Genomic DNA, 18,839 nt, shown 5'->3' with positions numbered 1-18,839 from the left:
TGTAACTCTTTTTATATTTATTATTCAATGTTATATAAGGAGAAATAGAAATGTAAATATGTTTAGAAATATAAACTGGAATAAAGTTTGGAGTATTAGTGATAAATATTGTTAAAATACGTTTAAAGAGGTTACATTTAAAATTTGACATGGTATATATCCAGCTAAAAGTGTGTTTAATAGAGAACAATATCGTCTCATAATTGCATTTTAAGATTTTTTGGGTGGATATGGAAAACTTTATTAGAAAGAAAACAGACATTATATGCAAGTTAAAATGTTTTTGATTGTTGTTTATATATTTTTCCAGTGAAAATAACAATAACTTCAATTATCTTGTACAACTGTCAATCATTTTGGGAAGATTTCACATACATAAGGAAAAATGGACAGGTTCTATGCCGAATGTCCCTTATTTTCTTCAGGAGGTTAAGTCTGGAAAGCACGGTTAATAATAAAGCAAAGACTTGAAATATTTTTTATAAATATCAAATTGTTTAATAATGGACATTGGACTCTGGCTTTTTGTGACTGTCATAGAATATGTATATTTATAGAGTATGTATACTTGATGTACATCTTATGTATATTGTGTTAATAAAAATAAAACACACAGAAAAAAATTCTTTACTTTGCGATTGTTTATTATTTATCATGATATTTGCAATGTGTTGAGCCTTTTGTGTTGCATGTTGAATGTCTATTTTGTAAATTTAATTCTTTTAATTTAAATTAATTTCTGTATTTTCTGATTTCAGTAAAAATGTCAGGCATATTTCAAAGTAAAAGTCTAAGAGTAATGATATGGTCCATTACTACTAAAGGGAAGAAGAACGCTTCATGTAAAAAGGGGATGTTTTATTGTCTACCTTTAGCAGATGTCCTTGATGCATAGGAACGACGGTCTGAAGTGGATCTTTAAAGAAAAGCATTCACTCTTCAAAAAGTCTGCTACAAATAGTCTTTCATAGCGATACCATAACATTTTTTGAAACTCGGTCAAAGGGCTTATAAGATAATATTTCCCCTACCTTTTTATAGTCTACAGACCCTTTCTCCTCAACAAAAAAGCTTTTGTCAAACAGAAATGATACCTTTATAAGCGTGTCCAAAATGACTACTGATTCAACATCGCGTACATGTTAAGTATACTTTACTTATGAGAGTATCAGGGCTAAATAATAAAAACACAAAGCTTAGATCACAACAAAATACAACTCAAACAGCATCGTTAAACACAGTCAGTTTTACATGTTTACTTTATACTACCTGTACATTAGACTTCACAATGCAACTATTTTCAAATAACTTAAGTAACTTGTTCTTAAAAGTGCAAATTCATAATTCATACATGGGAATTCCATGGGTAAGACGTGGCTAAATGGTACAGTTCACATTTCCTTTGTGCAACAACAGAGTGAGCGAGAGTGAGCGAGCGAGTGTAGAAACAGTGTGTTGACTATGACTTCTGTTCTGCTCCTGTGGAGGACTGAGGCGTGCTGTCCGGCTTCACTATTTGGTAAGTAATGAGATACTCTGGGTAGGCCTGAAAAAAAAGTGAACGAACGCATTAACACCCCCTGCAAACCCTTCATCTCACAATGCCGCGTTTACATGACAGAGTTACCTTAAATGCAATATCTCACTGTACTTAAGATAACAAAAATGAACATGTATGATGATGTTCAAGGTCTCGTTTACCTGTTCTCCGCGATAGATCACATATTCCGCGTAGGCCAGGCCGTTGACGCTGGGACGGCCGATCACCGAGTGATGTCCCGGGGGTGCGTGGGCCATCTTCATGGCACTAAACTGCAGGAAGGACTTTCCCAGCGTTACGCGACAAAACAACATCTGCCTGTGGTAAAACACGAAACAGAATATCTAAATATGCCACTTTCACAATTCTTTTTTACAAAAACCACAAGGGGTTAAATGGGTGTGCCTGTTTACCTATGGCACAGGTAACAGGATCTGTCTTTGTGAGTGGGGCAGCCGGTCCCACCCCCGATTCCATACACATACTGGTTGCTTTTAGAGGAATTCTCTGCAAAATATATACCGGCTCCAAACATGCCACCGATATAAGCATGACGCTCATCGAAGCCTTTATGGATGATGGCGTTAATAAACGGAGATCCTGAAACGAAAATGTGTTAAATAGACCAAGGAATTTATCCAACGTTTCATATTGAACGATTTTATGTAGTAACATCTACATTTACAGAAGGAAAAAAGCTTTTCGCCTAGACAGATCTTATAACAGTATCAGATTGTTGGTGTGAGATTTACCGTGAAAGAGCATGCGCTCGTTGTGGTGGTTGTGATTTTCGTCGGAGATCTCTTTCTGTCTGTGTGCATATCTCTCCCTCAGTTTCTTATTCACCACCTTCGAGATCTGCATGCACAAGACAGTTCAGTTCGAAAGTGCATCCAAAAGAGACTTGGAAACAAATATGCGTGACATTAATGCGTCGACCTCAATGAAACACTCGCGGCGGAGTTCTATAAAAGACCTCATATTCGATATCTGTTGAGGCGAATCGGTGCGATTTACCTTGATGATATTGTATCGACTGAAAACCCCGCCTGCGTTTCCTCCGTCTCTGTGCTCTCGGATTGTGCTCTGCAACTGTGGGTACAAAATCAAAATCCCTCACACACACACATCTAAAGCAGAGGCTGTATGGAGCAACAGAGAACTCGATGAGTCTCACCTCTTCCTCCACAGACTGAAACTCTTTATCATCCATGGCCAGATCGATCAGCACCGTGCCCTGGTTGGTGCAGTGGAACGTCAGGTATGGATTTGCGCCTGTGGGATTAAAGCGCATACTTTCCTCATAAAACTTTTTACAAACGTATATCGCTGTGTATGCATTGGGGCCCTTTCAACTCATCTAATAAAAACAGCAAAATTCAAGACTTAAATCTTAAAAGCATACTATTGCAGTTACTCCATAAACCATAGTTTTCTAGCTCCTAATTTCATCCTCGAGCTTTGGTTAGTTATCGCACATCTAGTTATATAAATAAATACAAAAGCGATAAAAAAATATCTTTAACAAGTTGAATTGGTTTGATGTTCCTCACCCTGCTGTCCTCCCAGCAGCCTTTCGATGCCTTTGATGAGTTTATGTCGGTGTCCGTAAGCGTTGACGCCGATCTCCTTGAGTTCCTCGTGGCCCATATCGGCTAACACGTCCAGAGTGATCTAACGGAGGACAGACACCATCAAACACGTGATGAAAGATATCAACATCATACCACATGAGACCCAGAAGCTCTCTTACCTGTTCTCTCTCAAAGATGTCCCGGAGGTGCTCGAGACCTAAACTCTTCAGGAACTGTGAGATATTCATATCCAGGACAGCTTCGGGACAAAAGAATACGTTTCAGAAGAAAATATAAATGCATATTTACAAGAAAACAAAACCTAGAAGCAGATCACATAAACTAAACACTATGTATATAGCAATATGACGTGAATCTGTCAAGTTGTAAAAACAATTAACGTCATTTCTTTTTTTGCAATGTCTGAAAAGATTCCTTAGTTGTGATAGATCACAAACGCACAATCGCTTGCTTTAACTCTTATCCCTAATTTCTTATCTTCATCTCACCATCTCCTTCCTTCCTCTCTGTTCCAGAAGCTCCGTCAGCAGGTCCCGTGGCTCCTCCGCTGGCCCCGTCGCAGAGCGGTCCCGACAGGTTATCGATGCTGGACGCGGCTGACAGACAGGAGGGGGTGGAGGCGGGTGATATCAGAGTAGCACTGAGCACGGTGGCCTGCGGTTTAAAACAGCTGGGCAGAGCGTCAGGGGGCATCGCGTCCATCAGCAGCGCTCGGATGTCATCGGCCTAACAAACATCAATAACCACCAACCAGGGTTATAATCAATAAAACTATTCAAACAGAAACCAAAATCCTCATTCGCTGACAGCACTCATGGAATATCCTTCTCTGCTTAGAAAACATCGTCTAAACCAACATTCATTGGTTCATTTTCTGTTGCATCAATTTAATCTAGATTGTGATGCACTAGATGTTGTTTTCTGATCAAGTAAAAGAAAGGTCTGCTGTTAATTTCACACGTCTGCATGTTTAGATTTCTTTGGTTTGGGTTGTGTACCGTGGCCAGATCCAGTGCCGTCTGTCCCTCCTGGTTCTTCATGGTGGGGTCGGCACCGTGAGCCAGCAGAAGCGCACACAGCTGCGTCCGGCCCTTCTGTGCAGCTTCATGCAGCGGCGTGAACGCCCACTTATCCGTCGCATTTACACACGTGTTGAACTTGATCAACAAGGCGGCAATATCCACATGCTGGACAAAGTAGACAATGCTTTGACATCAAATTCACATTTTACAGGGAAAGAAAATGAGTGGTCATGGTGCACAACTTGTTTTTATTGCCTCAAATAACAATTCTTATTTACGCTGGGTTTACACCAAACGCGAATTAAACGTTTTGTGCAAGTAAATTACATACAAAGTCAATGCAAAGACGTGGAAAGACGCTAACTCGCCGCAGGCTGAATATTTGTCAGATCATGTCACTCACACGAAAATAAAACAACTTTTCCTTCGAGCAATTGAGCGTTTGGTGTGAACCCAGCATTAATCGCACCAAAACGTAAATCCTGTTGTACATAATAGTGACTAAACACTGTAAAACTGTTCTTGCATTATTACCCCAGATTTTGACTCGTAAGTGAGATGAATGGGAATGTTACGCAGGACAAAGTGCACATTATTTTGTTTCAAATACACAGAATAAAATAGCACAGATTGTGTAAAATGCCTTAATTTTTGCTGTATTGTAATTAATAATTGAAATAAATAAATTATTCTGTGGCATGGTTCATACGGTTTAATTCCAGGAAACGCATCTTTCATAACAAAGACAAAGATCTTCTGTCTTTCTCTCACCCCATATGAAGCGGCGTTATGCAGAGGAATCAAACCTCCTTTATCTTGCGCATTAACATCTGCTCCGTGCTCCAGGAGATACTCGGCCACCTCCAGGTTATTATAACCAGCTGACAAATAAAAAACACGTGAATACATCAAACGACTGAAGGTTGAGATCCATTTTTTGATATTTTTGAGATGCGTTACCAGCGAGATGCAGTGGCGTGGAGTTTCTGCCCTGCGTGTCTCTACAGTTGATGTTCTCCGGACTGCAGAGTTTCTGTACGCGGGCCAGACACCCTTTCTTGGCTGCGTCCAGCAGGGCGGCGTCTCCACGCAGTAGGTCCTGGATGTCTGTATCGCCGTCCTTCACCATGTCTAAAGCCATATTACCATCACGATTCTTCTTCGACGGGTCTGCACCGTGCTGCACAGACATAGTCATTTTGTTTACAACAACAGTCGCCAATTCATCAGAGAATAAAACCGAACTCCAAAGTAATCCTGACGTGCTGTCATGCATGCTCTCTCCAGGTGAGATGATGTTTCTAACCTTCAGCAGTAGTTTACAGATCTCGTATTTGCCCTTGGCTGCGGCCTCGTGCAGTGGTGTGAACTTCCAAAGATCTGCCACGTTCACTGACGCTCCGTGTCTCACCAGCAGCTCCGCCACCTCATAGTGTCCGTATGAACAGGCGTTGTGCAGAGGGACGAGACCCCTGAAGAAACAGAAAAGTCAGATCATACCAGACTGTCCGATCACAACAGACCATTTAGACAGAAGAAGCGTGTACCCTTTATCCTTAGCGTGAACATCGGCCCCGTGATGCAGCAGGTATTCCACAACGGCCACGCGGTTGTAACCGGCAGCGAAGTGTAGCGGGGTGGAGTGACGTCCTTCCAGATCACGGCAGTTCACGTTCTGTGGTGAGCACAGTTGCTGCGGGAGACACAATGAGCTTTCTCAAATCTATTCTGAAATCTACAAATCATTTTATTTCTATTTGAAAGGTTTTCACTTTACAATCTTTCTTATGCCGTTTCATTAGGACACGAATAAAACCTCCATGTTTACCTTCACCGTGTCGAGGTCTCCGGCTTTAGCCGCCTCTAGAAACCGATAATCCACATCTGAATTACGAGGAGGAATGTTCTCTGGAGAAATAAATACATCACATTTACTCAGCATTTCTTTTGAATGATGACATATATTCTCGATTTCAATGCCTTACTACCGTTGAGTATCTGTTGAACAGCTTCATTGCCCATCTGTGAGGCGGTGAAGCCCTGCAGAGAGATGATGGACGGGTCGGCTCCGTAACTCAGCAACAGTCGGCACGTCTGGATGTGTCCGGCGAGGGCCGCCCTGTGCAGAGCCGTCTGTCCAAGAGTGTCAACAGCGTTCACCTACACGAACACATGAGATCGCAGGTCGTAAAACTGAAACCTTGTAATGCCCTCTTATTATTAATGAAGATAATGAAGGCAAACATATTTTAAAAAGAGAACCCACATCGATAAACTATTTACAATAAACGGACTAACAAAAAGGTGCGTAAAAGTTGTTTTTACCTTTGCGCCATGTTTCTGCAGGACTTCAAGCACGTCGTTGTGACCCCGTTCGGCCGCTACGTGAAACGGAGTCATAAAGCTAGAAAGAGAAAAGAGGAAATGTGAGATGGATGGAGATCAAGAAACAGATCCGCTCTCCAATCCCTGGGCTCCATTCCCTCGTCTTATATCTAAAGGATTTAAACATGTGTCTTGAAACAAGTCCGAGCACTCACTCTTTGTTCTTCTCGTGAATGTTGGCACCTTTCCTCAACAGCATCTCTGTGACCTGTTTGCGTTTGGGATGAGGAGACGCCACGGCGCAGTGCTGTGGAAAAAACACAACCCGTCATAAAAGATCTGAGTTCATTGCATCTTTAAATCTCAAAGTTAACCAAGGCGCTGTGCTCACCAGAGCCGAGTCGTGTGAGTGAGGATGCTTAAAACTGATGATCTCCTGCGCCGTCTTCTTGACCTTCGCCATGTCCGCTTCCCGGGCTGCTTGAAGCAGCGTGTGACCTTTGAACTCATCTGGATGATGGAAAGTGTGAAAGGTCAAACATGCATAACAAACCGAAGATCATGTAGGAATACAACGCAAACGCTACGTACAGGTGAGTCTCTCTTTGAGTTCAGGTGTGGGCGCTACGTCCACGGCGCTCTTGCCGTGACAGTTGAGTAGCGTGGGGTCGGCACCGTGAGCCAGCAGCAGTGAACACACCTCCACTCGATTCTTACTGGCTGCCTCGTGCAGCGGGGTGAACTGCCATAGGTCCATAGCGTTAACACACGCCCCGTGCTAGAAAAATACAGGAAAACAATTAGAACTATACAGTAAATCTCAAAGATCTCTAAAAACGTGGGACAAATTCTTATAGACGTCACAAATATAATCTTGAATAAAGTTTACCTTCAACAGGAGCTCTGTGACCTCATAGTGACCATAAGAACAGGCGTTATGGAGAGGAACAAGACCCCTGAGAGACAGAGAAAAAGAGCGCAAGATCATTTAAAGATCACGAATTACGAATTCTTGATGACTCGCGACTTGACGCGCATTCGATTTAGAGGCGAAAGCCGTAAGCGCCGCTCACCCTTTGTCTTTGGCGTGTACATCAGCGCCGTACTGCAGCAGTAACTGCACGATACGAACGCGATTATAACCGGCGGCCAGATGAAGAGGGGTCGACTGTAAAAGACAACATGAAAAATATCAGTAACATATTTAAAACTAAACTATTTCAAAATTAAATGCTGCGACCCAATTGGCATACTATCCGTCCTAAATAGTATTCGAAAATAGATGTATGTCCCAGATCGTAGTATGCTGAAATGAGTATTCTCAAAGTATCCGTATGATCTACTGTTTCCGGCGAAATTCAAAGTGTGAATCCATGTATACTTAACTCACCGCGAGTTACAATGCATTAATACATTTAAATAAAAGATGCTTCAATACATGAATAAATGTAAGTATACAGTAAACATTACATACGAAATAATGAATTAATAAAAACCTAAATGCAAAGAAGAGTTCTACTTTAATCTTAATAAAAAGAATTGTAAAACAACGGCCACTTCCGTTTCGTGTTAGTTGGTTCCAGTGCGTGCGTACAGTTTTGCTACGCACTAAAATGTATATACTTTCCCATAATAAAAGCAGGACATCCTTTAAGGGCATATGTAGGCGAATTGGGACACAGCAAAGCACAATTCAGATAGGTGCTCATCACCCCAAACCTCTAATATAAATATCGACACCTATTCTGATCACATCATCAAACATTTTGGAAGAATCTATGGTGGACTGGAATGGATCTTTATATTCGTGAATTTATTCATGGCGTATTTTAATATTATTGGTGTTAGTAGCCCTACCCACGTTTATTCTGAAAATAACGGATGAATCTAGATGGCTGGTGTGAGAAAAGCTAACCGCAGGTGATTCGATAAATCAATAACTTATTGGAGTCGGAGCGCTAAAGTTAGAAATGTATTTCCATGCAGTGAGATATATAAAAGTGACATGCTTTTAAAGGTTCGACAACAGCAAAACAACCCATCTGAACACAACTGTTTAGTGATCTCAATCAAATGATGCATTCCGAGCTGGAATAATATTATTATTTAATGCAGAATGGAGAGGTAACGTTATAAATATAAATGAAGACTGTAGTCGAGTGCGGCACAAGCAACCTGACTTCTGTTTGCATCCATTGTGTGTTTATGCTAGAGAAGTCAGGAGTTAAACACTCGGAGCATTCCGGCATCTCGAAAAGCATGCGTGCTGATCACAACATATCAAACAAACTGAATCAAAAGAGTGAGAGATGAAGTGCGGATGTGGGGTTTAGAGGTGGAGATCTAGCAAAGGAAGATCATTCCCAGAAATACTGTGAAAACTAACTGAAGAAGTCAATTACAAGGACTGCAGAAGTCAACCGAATGTTGGCAGCGCTATTGGTTGATTGATGGATTGTGACCAGCAGACGGTAAAGCAGGTTTCTGTGCGCTTGAGGTGTAAACCAGCATATGGATGGTTTTTTTTACGGTCGAAATAAAGAAAATAAAAGTCACAGGAAGACCAAATAAAACAGTTTTCTGTTTCACAAGATAAACTTACCAGCATTTTTTGTGATGTTGACTGAATGTCGCCAGATCAAAAAACAAAACAAAACAAAATATTAGCTATGAACTAACATTGTTTTCATCTGAGCCGACTCTGGCGTTTGTAGTCTATTTAAATCAACAACCTTAAACATCTTAATAATGTAAAAAAGTCATACTGTAATAGTACTTTATCTCAATGGACAAAAAGAATCAGCTAACACAGAAATGTACACATGTTTTACACATTCAAATAAATGCTCATTTTACACAAAAATCGCCTCAAAATTTTCTGTGCGCCTGAAATTGTAAGAGGTTAAGACACCAAAAACAGTGTGACGCATGTACAATTACTGCATAAATGCTTCACACTATACTAGACATACATCTTCAAGAATACTATTAATCAATTATTAATAACGTTATTAAGTCTTAATCAAAAATCGAAACTATCAAAATAATTATGCGAAGAATCATTTAGGGCTGACAAACGATTATTCGCATCCCAAGTGTTAACATAATGTATCTGTGTACTGTGCATTTTAATTTCTATTTATAAACAAACACACATTAATGCATATATTTAACAGAAATATAAACACTTTTTTATAAATGTATCAATCCAATCTCAAAATATTGCTAAATAAAAAAACATATACATGTAGCTATTTTCTAAATTTGCATACATATATTTGTATGTGTAAGTGTTTATAAATACAAATTTAATATGCACAGTGCACAGAAATATATCATGTAAACTGAGATTTTGGGTGCGATTAATCGCGATAAATCATTCGACAGCCCTAGAATCATTTCTGAATTTAGCATCAGATCAGAAATGCAGTTTTACATGATTACCAGGCGCATTTGTGTTTAAGATGATTAATCGGCAATCGATCGATTAATCGGTTAAAATTATAATTAGCGATTAATTGTTACGCAACATCAACAGCACTACACTAAACCAAGAGACTGTAGTCTAAAGTACGACCCCTTCTAATGCGCTCAGGATCGACCTGACAGAGGATCGAGGATGACAGAAGATCTAAGAAAAACAAGCTCAGAAAAAACAAGAGGGCCTAGATGTTAAAATAACAAGAACGACCACGTCCAGACGTGAACTCATTATGGATGAAGCTAGTTCAGAGCTGCTGACCTAAAAAAAACACACAGAAATACAGGACAACAAAACTAAACAAGGGAATTTAGCATCGACTTGACCTACATCTAATTCATTTACACAACCACAGAAAATAATGATGATGTCACTTCCTTTATTTCATACTGAGCATGTTACTCTTACAGATGAGGAGTGTTGGAACATTAAACATAAGATGTCTTACTACGCTGAGCATCTATATTTTATATATCACATTAATAACAAATTATTGTTGACATTGTTTTGTATTTATTAAACATTACCGGTAACAACTACGCACTGAATAAATAAAGATTTAAATCAGTATTACCTTGCGTCCATCGCTGGCGTGACAGTTGACGTTTAGTGGAGTCAGAAGAGCCATCAGCTTCTCCTCATTTCCACTCCTGAGAGGACGAAAGGTTTACAAACAGACACAGACAGGAATATCAGCTTACACACTCATTCTTCATTAGAAACAAGTGTCATTCAGAGAAAATCCCCATATATGTGTCATCATTATAGGATGGTATCATGTAAATCGGAGTTTCCCTTGAAAAGACCTTTGTTTACACGTACATAATTGAATTCATAATCCAAAAGGACGCCTTCTTAAATCTTAAGGTTCAAAATTGGTGAGCAAATTCTTTTTTTATTTCAGGTCATTGAAAACTATTTAAGGAGGTGTTCAAGGGTGGTGCTAAGACGACTGCATTTCTGCATAAAATATCATTGTATTATTTTTACAGTTAAAGGATCAAACAGCAACAAATAGAATGCCACCCAATTAACTTTTGTGTTAGATTACAAATGGTGTCTATTCTTTGCTATGAATAAAACGTTATTTGTGAATCTTTGCAAAGACATCACAAAGGAGATAAACTGAATTGATTCAACACACAAATTTGTATGCAAGCGTTCTCATTTTGCATGGGAGCAGAGCACATTTACACCAGCTTTTAAAGAAACATTAGCAAAAAAGCCTAGAAATTCCCTAACCCATGACCATTTGTTCAATGATGTAATGATCCGAGCCATATCTCGAACTAAGCTTGACAACCAACTAAAAGAGTCAGGACACGTTAACACTCACAACATTCAATGCGACACTCACATTCTCTTCACACATGGACAGATTTATACACTACAGACGTTTAATATTATAAAGATTTTTGACAAAATGCTTGACAAATATTAAGGTAAATATTAATGAAAGTATTCATATTTAATTATAGAATTCATTACTTTACAATTTAATTGAATTACCTTGCTGCCTCGAGCAGTTCGTCCTTCTTGTATTCACCTGAAGGTTAAAGACAAAGAACTTAACAGTCAAATCGACTGTTAACATAGAATAGTTAACATATACATGCGATATAAATGTGTGTGTTTGCATACATGCGATATAAATGTGTGTGCTTGCATACATGCGATATAAATGTGTGTGCTTGCATACATGCGATATAAATGTGTGTGCTTGCATACATGCGATATAAATGTGTGTGCTTGCATACATGCGATATAAATGTGTGTGCTTGCATACATGCGATATAAATGTGTGTGCTTGCATACATGAAATTTGTCATTTTCTCACGCTCATGTAACTTCATCCCTGTATACATTTGCTCCAATTAACACAAAAAATATATATTTGGAAGAATTTTGTCTTTGCCCTTTAATTTGTTCGTCGAATAAAAAACATACCAGAAAAGTTTGAAGGTACATAATCTTTAACTAGTGTAAAGTAGGCTTGGTACATGATTTTCAGGGGAATAATAGAGAACTAATGATTACCTTGTTTTCATATAAAAGCAGTTTGTTTCAGTCTAAGGAATTTTATATTAATATCTAGAGACTGTATATCGGCCGATATATCAGTTTTTGGCTTCCAATGTTAAAGATCGATTATCAACCAAAACTTACATATCTGTGCATCTATTTAAATGAGAACTCTTTGTTTTCCTAAATTCTTCAAAATATCTCATTAAGTGTTCAACAGAACAACAAAATACAATATTTGGAGTGGATGATGGCACAGAACAGAAAAGTGCTAACATTCTTTCAAATATCTTTCTCTGTGTTCATTGTAACAAAGACATTTATATAGGTATGAAGTTACATGAGTGTGAGTAAACAATGACTGATTTTTCATCTTTGGATAGATTAGTAGATTATGTTTGGCTCACCAGTGAGAACAGTCTTGGCAGATGGGTCCGCCAGATCCAGAGCTGATTTGCCGTCAGTGTTTCTGATGTTTGGATCGGCACCGTGCTGGAGCAACACTTAAAAAACAGAATCAAGCAATACAGTCAGCAGAGATGCTCGGTGAGAGACTATTGTGTTATGAATGCCAACCAAAAGTATTCAGATATTTACAATTGATGCATTCGGAAGACACCTAAAGGTACTAAAGAGTGCATTCAAACTATACATGTATTAGCTTGGAATCAAGCTCACGAGCATTGCTAGTACCATGCTGAGTTACTGCAAACCTTACAGATATTAGACATTACTATACGTGACCCTGGACAACAAATAGGCCTTATAGGTACATTTTCAAAATTGAGATTTTTACATAATCTGAAAGCTGAATAATAAAGCTTTCTACTGATGTATGGGTTGTTAGGATATGACAACAGAGATACAACAGTTTAAAGCTCTGGAATATGAGAGTGCAAAATATATATCAATATTGGCTTTGAAGTTGATATTCAGAGACAATGTAGCAGGCCATCCACTCACAAAAATAAAGATTTTTTAGGGTAGGAAATTGACAAAATCATGGAACATGATCTTTACTAAATATACTAATGGCTTTTGGCATCAAAGAAAAATAAAAAAATTTGACCCATACAATGTATTTTTGGCTTTTACCTAAAATGTTCCCGTGCTACTTAAGACTGGTTTTGTGGTCCAAAGGTCACATAAAGGCCTAGAAGTGTGTATTCTAAGCATATATTATTGTATATACAAACACAGTTTTAGTTGCATTTCTTTATTAGTCGCAATGACTAGAATCTATGGATAAAAGTGTCTGCCTATATATATATATATATACAGTTGAAAGAAAAAGTATGTGAACCCTTTGGGCTTACTTGGATTTCTTCATAAATTGGTCATAAAATGTGTTCTGATCTTCATCTAAGTCACAACAATAGAGAAACACAGTCTGCTTAAACTAATACCGCACAAACATTATACGTTTTCATGTTTTTATTGAACACAACATGTAAACATTCATAGTGCAGGGTGGAAAAAGTATGTGAAACCCTAGGCTAATGACTTCTCCAAGAGCTCATTGGAGCCAGGAGTCAGCCAACCTGGGGTCCAATCAATGTGATGAGATTGGATGTGTTCATTAAAACTGCCCTGTCCAATAAAAAACACACACCAGTTTTGAGTTTGCTGTTCTGAAGAAGCATTGTCTGATGTGAACCATGCCTCGCTCAAAAGAGCTCTCAGAAGACCTACGATCAAGAATTGTTGACTTACATAAAGCTGGAAAGGGCTACAAAAGTATATCTAAAAGCCTTGATGTCCATGTGTCCACGGTAAGACAGATTGTCTACAAATGGAGAAAGTTCAGCACTGTTGCTACACTCCCTAGGCGTGGTCGTCCTGTAAAGATGACTGCAAGAGCACAGCGCAGAATGCTCAATGAGGTGAAGAAGAATCCTAGAGTGTCAGCTAAAGACTTACTGAAATCTCTGGCAGATGCTAACATTTTTGTTGACAAATCTACAATAAGGAAAACATTAAACAAGAATGGACTTCATGGGAGGACACCACGGAGGAAGCCACTGCTGTCCAAAAAAAACATTGCCGCACGTTTGAAGTTTGCAAAAGAGCACCTGGATGTTCCACAGCACTACTGGCAAAACATTCTGTGGACAGATGAAACCAAAATTGAGTATCAAAACCTCATCCCAACTGTGAAATATGGTGGAGGGGGCATCATGGTTTGGGCCTGCTTTGCTGCCTCAGGCCCTGGACGGATTACTGTCATTGATGGAAAAATGAATTCCAAAGTTTATCAAGACATTTTGCAGGAAAACTTAAGACCATCTGTCCGCCAACTGAAGCTAACCAGAGGATGGACGATGCAACAGGACAACGACCCAAAGCATAGAAGTAAATCAACAACAGAATGGCTTCAACAGAAGAGAATACGCCTTCTGGAGTGGCCCAGTCAGAGTCCTGACCTCAACCCGATTGAGATGCTGTGGCATGACCTCAAGAGAGCGATTCACACCAGACATCCCAAGAATATTGCTGAACTGAAACACTTTTGTAAAGAGGAATGGTCCAAAATTTCTCCTGACCGTTGTGCAGGTCTGATCTGCAACTATAGGAAACGTTTGGTTGAGGTTGTTGCTGCCAAAGGAGGGTCAACCAGTTATTAAACCCAAAGGTTCACATACTTTTTCCACCCTGCATTATGAATGTTTACATGTTGTGTTCAATAAAAAACATGAAAACGTATAATGTTTGTGCGGTATTAGTTTAAGCAGACTGTGTTTCTCTATTGTTGTGACTTAGATGAAGATCAGAACACATTTTATGACCAATTTATGAAGAAATCCAAGTAAGCCCAAAGGGTTCACATACTTTTTCTTTCAACTGTGTATATATATATATATATATATATATATATATATATATATATATATATATATATGTAATGTAGGTATAATAAGCGTGTGTGTGTGTGTCACACAGTGACAGATATTATACATCCCCATATATTCCAAGTACATATTGTTATGAAAACAGCTAGAAACATATATTAAAAGGCTGCCAACAATGAATCACATCCAGAATAAAGGTTTGTGTTTACATAATTAATGTCTGTGTACTGTGCATATTTAGTTTGTGTTTATAAACACATTATGCATGCATGCATATATATATATATATAATAACATATATGCATGCATACATTTAAAAGACATAATAACGTTTATGTACATTTTCAATTACCGGTAAAAATACATCTGAATGTTTCCTAAATATGCATGCGCGTGTTTTTCTATTTATAAATACAAATTGAATATGCACAGATATTATTTCAACACAAACTTTTGTTCTGGATTGACTGCCCTAAATTATGCATGTTTATTGTTTTGCTCACTTTGTAAAAAGTATTTTCACTAGAGTTGTGTCTGCCTGAATTTTGCCATGAAGTATTCTGTCTCTGAATTAGAGAAAAAAACACTTATATTTGATTTCTGCCAATTGGTTTCACTGCTGACAGATGCTGATATCTTCAGATGATCACTATCCCTAAAGGTCCCTACACACTCTGAATGACAATATCTATTATAAACCTCACAGATGCCAGTTTTCCTCTCTTACACAGACGAGCCAGAGTGCTTATTTTAGCAGAACTATGACATCAGGAGTCAGGAGAGAAAATACTGCAGAGCAACAAAATTACAATCACCACAAAATACTGCAGCAGGACACAACACGAGCTGTCAAACGCACACAATCGTCATGATGATTCGCTCGTGACCATCGCTGTGTTTCATAACTAAAGCATTTTTAAATGATCAGGCTGTTGGTTAAAGTAGATAATATTAAGTCTGATTAAATGTAAATGCTCTTTCAGGATCCCTATGAGGAGAGAAGCACTTCTCGTGCTCAGTCTTACCAATGCAAACATCTATCTTTCCCTTGATGGCCGCCTCGTGCAGAGGTGTGTAGTTCCAATTGTCTCGTGCGTTGGGGTCCGCACCGCTACACAGCAGCAGACTCACGACCTCCGCATGTCCGAACGAACAGGCGTTGTGAAGCGGGATGAGACCGCCGTCATCACGCGAGTGAACGTTTGCGCCGGTCTGCAGGAGATGATCCACCACGTCTTTCCTTCCAAAGCCTGACAAACAACAACCATGATAATCCAGTTAAAAATGTATAGAATAACTATTTACATAAAAGATTGACATATCATATACGATAATCACTAAACAAACCCAATGGCCCAATGTTTGCTAGATTTTTACAAGTTTCCAGGCCGTCAACTGCATTTTATTTTGATGATGTTTTTCTAGTCATAACTCACTAGGTTGTTAGAATGTCCTGTGGTGTGGCACAAACACATTAAAAGTTTAAAAAAAGCGTTGCTTTGAGTTAATCGATATGAGGTCACGCTTAATTTGCTTACGAATGCTGAAAAATCTCATTACCAGGGTATTTCTATTCACATAACTAATGTCAGTAGTTCATAATTCATGATAAAAAACCACCACCACACAGGATATTTTAACAGTACTACATTACTGCTAACTACAGTTTAATGTGTATAGATACAATCCAGCTAAATGTTATTACAGAAGAAAAATGGAAAACAAAACAATTACATGACAATTATTAGGGGTGTGATCGGTCTCTTACATATGTGCAATGTAAGTATAAAACATCATGTTTTTATGTAGTTTTAACCGTTTCTCTGAAGGCTATAAGGGTTCAGTAAGTGACGGAAGGAGGATTGGCTTACACCAGCACCACGCAAAAGCATATCGAGAAGACAACCACATCTCTTTATATTGAATATAGCTTATATATTGAATCATTGTGGATTTCTTTTTTTTTTTTAAAGTCTAAAAATCTTGTCTCGTTCTCGTGAGATAAGTGTTGCGTCACACGCCTAACAATGATGAAATACGAATGTCTTACAGATCTCATTACCATCTCAGGAAACGTTATTTCTTTCATTTTTTGGAAGGCAGTCCCATCAATTACACAATTTCCAACAGATATCACCATATAACTACAATGCGTCCTTATATTAATATCGTTATTGTTTTATACAATATTACACTCCAAGGTAGTATACTTTAATATTTACTATAGTAAATGGTAGCATGTATGCTACAGCTACCGTGAATCTATAAAGTGTAGTTAAATTTACGGGTGTTTACTTGTAGTAAAAACTGCTATAGTATAGTTAAAAACAATAAAGTGTTATATTACAGTACTAAGTATATTAAATATTATATTATATGAGTGTTTTCAAGGGGTTTATTTCTCTGTAAAAATTCAACAAAGACAAATAATACATAAAAATACTTTTTTACTTTTATAAAGGGCAAATCAAAATGTTACAGCTAGGGGTGTCACGGTATATCGCCATTGGCGATAACCGCGATATTAACACCACAAAAACGTGTTAATTCTTCACATATCGTAATATTGTAAACTACTCTGTTCACAAAATAAAACATTTCGCACACAACAGTAACAAACTTTAGGAAAAAAAATAAAAAAAGAATTTCATGATGGCATAGTTTATTCATTTTATAAACGTTTTGATACATACCGCGGAGGTATCGTTATCGCGATTTGGTCGCATTAACCGCGTAGTGAAACCGTACTATCGCGACAGCCCTACAAATCTAAGTAACCGAATGACCGCGAAGAAAACAAACACGACGAGAATAAAACACACAGACCTGCTGCGAAATGAAGCGGTGTTGATTTTCGGCCGGCCATGTCTTTAGCGTTCACATTCACCGAGTCCACCAACCGCTTCACGCGAGACACGTCTCCGTTCCGACAGGCCTCGAAAAGCTCCCTGAACGCCCCGCCGGCTCCGCACACTCCCTCGCCGGGACTGGTGGACCCCGAACCGGGGCTCTGGCCGCCCGCGGTCGCGCTGGGGCTAACGCTGCTGCAGCTGCCGAGCGCTGCGTCGGTCGCCGATGTGGAGGGCCGGTCTGGAGGAGTAGAGGCGGAGGCCGCTGCGGTCTCCGTCGTCGCTCCGCCGCATTCCGCTGCGCCGGTCGCGGATGGGCTCAGTAAACTCGTCGAATCGGGAATAATCGCGGAGGGCGATTCGGGAGGCGGAGAAACGATCGCGGCGTTGCGTGGAGACGGGTGCAGGGTGCTTTGTTGATGCTGAGAGGATCGACGGGACACCGCCATTTTCCCCCCGATGCTCCGTCTGTCAACAATAACAGCTGGAGCTGCTGCACTTCCGCTAAGGGCGAGGAGACTTCCGGTTTTGTGGCAGTGGAAGAAATTTCACTCATTTATTATTTTCGCGAATGTGTTTGTTGTACATTATCTTTTGAATTAGTTTACAGTGTTTGTGTCTGATTATCTTGTATTTTAGTTATTTTCTGGCACATTTGCGCATGAATAATTTATTAAGCCTATTTATATCTCGATTAAATTGCAGCATGAAACGAACTAAAGTATTATTTGGACCTACACGAGATATTTTTAGAAATCAAGTTGTGCTCGCTGACCAAAAAAACTATTATATTTACCCGTTGCTATGGAGACAACAACAAAAAACACCCCATGGTTCCGCAGGACCTCCGGATGTTGGGGTGAAATGAAATGACAGTATTTAAAAGTAATTATTTTGGTTAAAAGCAACTTTCCTTGTACTTGGCTGGTTGGTAAAGTAATCTCAAAACTTTGTCTAGTATTTTACATGTTTTAATATGTACCTGGAGAGATGCCCATTTCATCCGGAGCTAAAGTGAAGGATGGAGAAGATTCCTATCTGAAGAGGTAATCCCTCTTTACAATCTATGTATGAAAACATAACATTTATACAAGTTTGAACACTCTCAAAATGAATAAATTATCACTATTATTAAACTTTTAGGTTTAATACTCGT

General features: G+C 39.0%; 1 protein-coding gene across 1 annotated transcript; it reads right to left on the bottom strand.

The window, feature by feature from the left end:
• Window positions 1–619: 619 nt before the first annotated feature.
• Window positions 620–18,180, bottom strand: tnksb (tankyrase, TRF1-interacting ankyrin-related ADP-ribose polymerase b). The gene is made up of 28 exons (XM_079448885.1): window positions 17,661–18,180; window positions 15,860–16,084; window positions 12,393–12,488; window positions 11,473–11,509; window positions 10,538–10,613; window positions 9,085–9,105; window positions 7,556–7,650; window positions 7,372–7,438; window positions 7,074–7,260; window positions 6,874–6,992; window positions 6,698–6,789; window positions 6,483–6,561; window positions 6,146–6,317; window positions 5,986–6,065; window positions 5,705–5,850; window positions 5,464–5,629; window positions 5,118–5,337; window positions 4,929–5,038; window positions 4,134–4,322; window positions 3,624–3,861; window positions 3,294–3,373; window positions 3,094–3,214; window positions 2,718–2,815; window positions 2,558–2,632; window positions 2,293–2,398; window positions 1,954–2,140; window positions 1,702–1,858; window positions 620–1,546 (listed from the first exon to the last, which is right to left on the bottom strand). Exons 1-28 carry the CDS (start codon window positions 18,130–18,132, stop codon window positions 1,460–1,462), a joined length of 3,798 nt encoding a protein of 1,265 aa, XP_079305011.1. The 5' UTR covers window positions 18,133–18,180; the 3' UTR covers window positions 620–1,459.
• Between the last annotated feature and the right edge of the window lie 659 nt (window positions 18,181–18,839).

The sequence above is a fragment of the Barbatula barbatula genome (assembly GCF_947034865.1).
Source record: "Barbatula barbatula genome assembly, chromosome: 2".
NCBI classification, from domain to species: Eukaryota; Metazoa; Chordata; class Actinopteri; order Cypriniformes; family Nemacheilidae; genus Barbatula; species Barbatula barbatula.
This window is presented reverse-complemented; position numbering and strand designations above follow the sequence as displayed.

Coding starts and splice junctions, on each gene's coding strand:
- tnksb (XM_079448885.1), bottom strand. CDS start 18,132: ATGGCGGTGTCCCGTCGATCCTCTCAGCATCAACAAAGCACCCTGCAC. Junction 5,630..5,704: donor GTTCACGCTAAGGATAAAGG/GTACACGCTTCT, acceptor CTGTTTCTTCAG/GGGTCTCGTCCCTCTGCACA. Junction 1,547..1,701: donor TGATCTATCGCGGAGAACAG/GTAAACGAGACC, acceptor CTTTTTTTTCAG/GCCTACCCAGAGTATCTCAT.